This window comes from Schistosoma mansoni, chromosome 2 (genome assembly GCF_000237925.1).
Source record: "Schistosoma mansoni strain Puerto Rico chromosome 2, complete genome".
Taxonomy (NCBI): domain Eukaryota; kingdom Metazoa; phylum Platyhelminthes; class Trematoda; order Strigeidida; family Schistosomatidae; genus Schistosoma; species Schistosoma mansoni.
In genome coordinates this window covers 9,988,517-9,994,516 of record NC_031496.1, presented here as the reverse complement: position 1 = coordinate 9,994,516, position 6,000 = coordinate 9,988,517, and the positions used below count along the sequence as shown (strand labels likewise).

Sequence of the window (6,000 nt, the reverse complement as noted above, 5' to 3'; positions counted from 1 at the left end):
CCATTTAGGGACAGGTGTATCTATATACGTTATATGCATTTCTAAATATACATTTTTATGTGTGTATAAGATCAGAAAATTATGAGTAAGCGTATGCGTACAATCCGAGGCACACACACACACATGCAATCAGTGGTTGAATGACCACTGCAATTTTTTTTTCCAACTTATTTTCTTACATTTCATTGATTTTGTAAACTAATTAAAACTGGGAAACTTCGTAAAACTCACCTTTATTTTAATTTATAACAGTCAATATGAGGGGAGGGGAGGGGAGGAGGAGGTATAGAGAGGTGTAGAGGTGTAGATTAAATGAAGTAAAGATAGAATAGTAAGATAAGAACCAGTTTCATTGTCTTTCGTTTTCTTTTTATATTTAGTTTAATCAGTTTTTCTGTCATTATCATTTATAAAGAAAAAGATGAAAACTTTCATTTTTTCTCTAAATTAAAAGTTTGTCAGCTCTTACGATAGATGTGAATAATCAACTCTGGGATGCAGGTACATCCAGCTGAAGAGTCCGAAATAGGACGGAACGCGCGTTCTGTATTCCACTACTAGCCACTATCCATCGTTGTTTACAATGCTTGTGACTTAAGGAAACATCGAGAAAATCCGCTCAGGATGCACGTATGTCAATGACAAACTGATCAATTGCACTCGTAAACACCAATGGGGAGATTCTCACAAACAGTACGAAAATGAAATATTGATTGTATAGTTTGGATCAACCGTTCTTTTAATCCACCAAGATGGTTATTTTAATTCCCTTAACAGTAGATATTCAAACATAATAATTCATTTGCTTCTTAACACTTGAGAAGGAATGTCTCATAAATAATTGTTTTCACAGAATTCAAAGAAGTGGATTCCATTTCATTAGTTCCCGGTGATATAATTGAAATTCCACGAAACGGATGTCTGGTTCAATGTGATGCCATCTTACTAACAGGAAACTGTATAGTAAATGAAAGTACATTGACTGGTGAGTTACGTTAGTATGATGTTACTGTAGATATGGATTCATTAATATGTAAACTAATGTCAACTATACTCTCAACTCATTCTTTTGAGTCCCCCGATAAATTTTATGTGAATACACAAATGCATATGAAGATCGCTGTATAAAATTGATCCCCTGTAATCGTTTATTTTATATACTTTGGTTTTATATAATTTTCCTCCAACATTCTCCATAATAATAATTATAATGATAGTAGTGTTCCTTATTTAGAAACTACAGATTCATATACTACTTGACCTTAAGTCTTGGTGTTTTTGTGAGGTGTAGTGGTTTTTTCGGACTGGCTAAACTGAAATGGGATTTAGACCTTTGAACTTATGATTGGGAACCGAGTGAAGTAACCGATAATTCACTGGTTCACCATCGATTCCGTAAAACACTCTCTGTTCGTGGGTCAAGCCACATTACAAATGTTGATAATGATACGATATGAATTATTCAGAGTACCAACATCAAAATTTATGGCCTATATGGTGTTTTTTATTTTTTCTAGACTGGAAAATATTATGTTACGGGACTAAGATACATCGTCACTAAAGTAGTTTGAGAGGAAAACGGTTTCACTGATCACTGACGAGTTTTTTGTTCTACATGAACCACTATGTAACAAAATAAGTAGTGTAATCTATGCATGAATACAGAGAGATGAGTTTACTTTTTTGCATGACGGCGAGATCGTTTTTGCTCTGTGTGTGGTTGGTGTGTAACATCGATGATGTTCATCAATAACTTTGTCTGAAAGTAACCATCGTTATTTCATTTTACAGTAATATGGTGAATAACAGTATGTACTAGAAATTCGTATATCATTCGTAAACGACTTTTCCAATGATAAAATTTCTACTGTGTAGGCTTAAGACAACGTTTTGTAAAGGAGAACTCAAGGTGTGTATAGTCTTGAAGAGATTTGACTCTGGTAAATAGAATTCGATGATATGATTTCCTGTATCTGGGTGCATGGAGTATCAAATATATTGGATAGTTGAGCTTGAGAAATACTTCATATTGGGAAATTGATTTCTGTGTTGGGTTGAAGAGCAACTGTGTTTGAGTGACCGTATGCTGGAATTACACACATGTATTCTATGGTACCAACTCAGTTTATTTGCGTTACTACAAATAAGTAAGAAGTACCTTCATCCGAGCAACAAATATGATCAAAAAGCCAAAACATGAATTCCCATTTGCACTCCACTTTTCCATCATTTTAACAATTCAGTACAGTGAGACACAGTGAAATAAGATACTGTACTGTCTACACAAATAATGTTTCATGTTCAGAGAGTTGAAAAACCGACCATATCAGTTGTTATAAATACTACTCAGTTCTGATCACTCGAAATTCACTGGTTCATATTAGTCTTCCTTTTGGATCATGTATTAAAGACCATACTAACCCTGATGTATTTTAAAATAATGTCGTTTTCTAATTAAGGTGAAAGTGTTCCAGTTACCAAAATTCCCTTAACCGATTCACCGTCAAAGGGTACGTTATTCGATATCAAACTTCATGGTCGGCATATTTTATTTGCTGGTACTACTGTTATTCAAACAAGAAATTATGCAGATGAGCGAGTTCTGGCGGTTGTTGCACGCACTGGCTTTTACACTGTCAAGGGTGAGCTTGTACGGTCAATTCTGTTTCCGAAACCTCTGAAGTTCAAATTCACCCAAGATTCCTTCCGGTTTATTTTTGCTTTGTCTATTCTTGCTGTGATTGGTTTAGGAGTTTCAATCTATTTAATGGTAAGAAGTGATGTTTTTGTGCAGAATGTGTAGTTGTTTTCACTTTTCATTTGGTTACTGATGTTTTTCCACCATTCATTCCTTATCTCGTCCACATTTACAATATAGTTTGCTCAGTTGGGGATTTAATTTCTGATTCAAATATATATATTTTTTGGATTGTGTAGAGTTTAACCTATCATGTATTGAATATGGTAGCCATGTAATTGAATCACTTCTACGACACCATCCTTTGAAGAACCTAGTGAATCTACTATAATAAAGTCTGTACTTTTATTGATTTACATATGAAGATGATAAAGTCCTATTTAGTGGATATGGTGATGAAATTTGGGGTCCCCTGACATTGTGTCCTTTTTTACCGCTTCTACGTGGTAGGCTTCAAACCGAGTTTTCTTCTTTGTTTTGTAAATTTTGTCCTGCCGTTTGATGACGCCCATAATAACCTTAAATCAATACTTCCCTTATTAGCGTTGTCTATTTCCTGATTGGGTACTCTGTTTTCTTATGTTATCTTGTTTTACACTTCCTATAATATTCGGTCTACTACAAACATCGTATTTGTGTAGTTCTTTTTTCTTTCCTTGGACGCCCGCTTTCAAAAGATACACTTCTGTCTTCTCTTATTACGTTCTTATGAAGCGAATACGGTTGAAGCGTTGTTGTCACACACCAGCTATAAATATTAGTTACGTGTAGTAAAGAATAATTAGATTCCATTTTTTAGGTGTTGTACTCTTATATTTTTTCAAAAAAATTCCAAATAGTCACCACAATATTTTCGAAAAGATCCGATCAAATTCGCCGAACCGATTCTAAGAGATCACGATTGAAGAACGGAATGAATAAAATCCTTCTATTGGCAAGCATTTTTATCCGAAATGATTCAATATAACTGTGGGTTTACTTGGGATAAAGTACGAGTGAACAAAATTCCCACGAATGAGCTTTGGAATAAAATTTACATCAGATAAAGTACACTTACTGTGTACTTCTTTCACATCGTGTCATTTCTACTGTAAAATTGGACAGTGGAACTTGCTTTATGGATTTTAAGAGATTTAAGCACTGCTCATAGACAGCTTTTACTAACATAGGTCTCTATTAAGTAAATTCTATCTGGCAGTACTCTTAGCCTATCAATATCTTTCGTTGTTTTTGAAGTATCTCATCCTACTGCTTTATACATGCAGATTCTGGAAATAATGTTTGTTAAAAATGATAGGAACAGATAAAAATGACAATAAAAGATGTTGATTGTTATCTAATGTACAGGTGTAGATGTCTGCATACCCACAACCTGATCGGAATCAGTTTTAAAATGGATGTTAATAGTTGTTTTTACTGAATACTTCTAATCCTTTGCTTTCAAATTTATTTCAAACAAGATTTGAATGATGCACATCCTCAGTTTAATCATTTTCAGTGCTGATTATTACCCAATTTGATCTCTCCACTATTACTCGCGAATAGTATATTAGACATTATAAAATGTAACTGAACATAATGAGTTTATTGTGAAGTTTTTTCAAACGATTGAAATTGCTGTTTTAGATAAGAGCTGACGTTGGTGTTGGTGACATTATCCGTCGAGCGTTAGATTTAGTTACTGTAGTGGTACCACCAGCCTTACCTGTTGTAATGACAGTAGGTGTTGTTCTGGCCCAACGACGTTTATTATCTCATGGAATATTTTGTGTCAATCCAACCGTGATCAATGTTTGTGGAGTTATCAATGTAGCTTGTTTTGATAAAGTAAGACTTTTATCTCTGCTTTCAACTTATTATTATTATTATTATATATTGTTATTATTATTATTGTCGTTTCTGACCTATCTCTCTACAGTTTAATATGAGTGACTGTTTTGTCTGAACCCATTTAAATTTGTTTGTGAATACTCTAATGATATGGGGTTTGTTAGATTGGAAACCACGACATATGATGTTGTTGCCGTATCTGTCTCATCAGTGAATTTCGATTCAGTTGTTTCTGGGGTCTTGAATTATGACCAGCTAAGCTAAATCTGTCTTATTGGTTAGAAAGTATTATTACTACACATAATAAAGATATTAATTCATACCAAGCATGGAAGTTTTGTTATCTTACTTTTATTGCACGAATACCCTAATTATTTTCGGATCGTATTCTCTATACCTAGTATTTTTTCCCCACCACTGATGTTACTACCACTTCGGTATTCACCATGATCATTTAATCTTTCTGTGCCGTTGTGGTGTGGAAAGTTGGGCCGACTCATATTTGTGCTTAGTGTGCTACATTGCTTATGATTGACTAGTCGATGTAGTTATCTTAATGTCGTCAGTTAAATAGATTTTCTCCAAATAACGATATTCAGACTTTTCTTTTAGGCTGCTGATTACGGAAGTTACTGATAGCAGATGATGTTGTTTGGTTTTATGGGTTGAAAATGAGGGGTATTGATGTAAAACGTGTAAATCAGTAAATTACAGTTTACTATCAAAATGATTGTATCGTAACTGACCTTGTTTTGGAGCTGGCAAACTAATGAGTGAAATTGATAGTGTTCATTTAATAAGTTACACAGCCAACTTGACCAATAATTATTTCAATTTCGTATACATAGTTACTTTTATTATCTTGATTAGAGCAAGAACGAAGATTGGTTCAGAATAATATGATTGAAATCGGTTAGTTATGACCTAAAGAAAAATGACAATGATATAATCAAACTTCAAAAAAAATCGAAATGATGAATGATGTAATAAAAAGGATGTAATGTTAGCAGGACAAAGAAATATTTATTATAGCTTCGTTCTAGGCACATAGATCTGGTTTTAGACGTTTCATCGCTATATCGCTTCGGCAAATTTCAGAAGATTAGAGTTTGTTTATTAATCACCTTGAAAGACTTCAATGTATCCATTTGATGTCCTATGCCAAGAAAATGTCTTGATATGGCTCTGTTGAATGTTTTTAATCCATTTGACCTTAGACTTTTTGAATATGTTCTGCTTACAACATATAATATATTAAAATCAAAGTTAATACAGATATTGATATACTCATAAATAAGAAGGTGATTAGAAATGAATCCATTTGACCTTAGACTTTTCGGAATGTGTTCTTTGAATCGGGTATAGGCTCTCCTTTCTGTTCTATCAACGTAACTGCTTTAACTGATACATGTGAACTTGTATACAAAGTCGATGGTATTATGAAAGAGATATCTATCGACCTTTGATTGTGT

At 33.6% G+C, this 6,000-nt stretch overlaps 1 protein-coding gene across 1 annotated transcript in view; it reads left to right on the top strand.

The window, feature by feature from the left end:
* Smp_208060 (putative cation-transporting atpase worm) overlaps positions 1-6,000 on the top strand; it is a gene marked incomplete at its 5' end in the record, with an annotated part of 53,800 nt that overhangs the window by 4,124 nt on the left and 43,676 nt on the right. Inside the window, 3 exons of the mRNA XM_018795624.1 lie at positions 854-985; positions 2,460-2,770; positions 4,325-4,525. Of these exons, the coding sequence (XP_018649918.1) occupies positions 854-985; positions 2,460-2,770; positions 4,325-4,525 (644 nt within the window). The remainder of the gene's footprint in view (positions 1-853; positions 986-2,459; positions 2,771-4,324; positions 4,526-6,000) is intronic.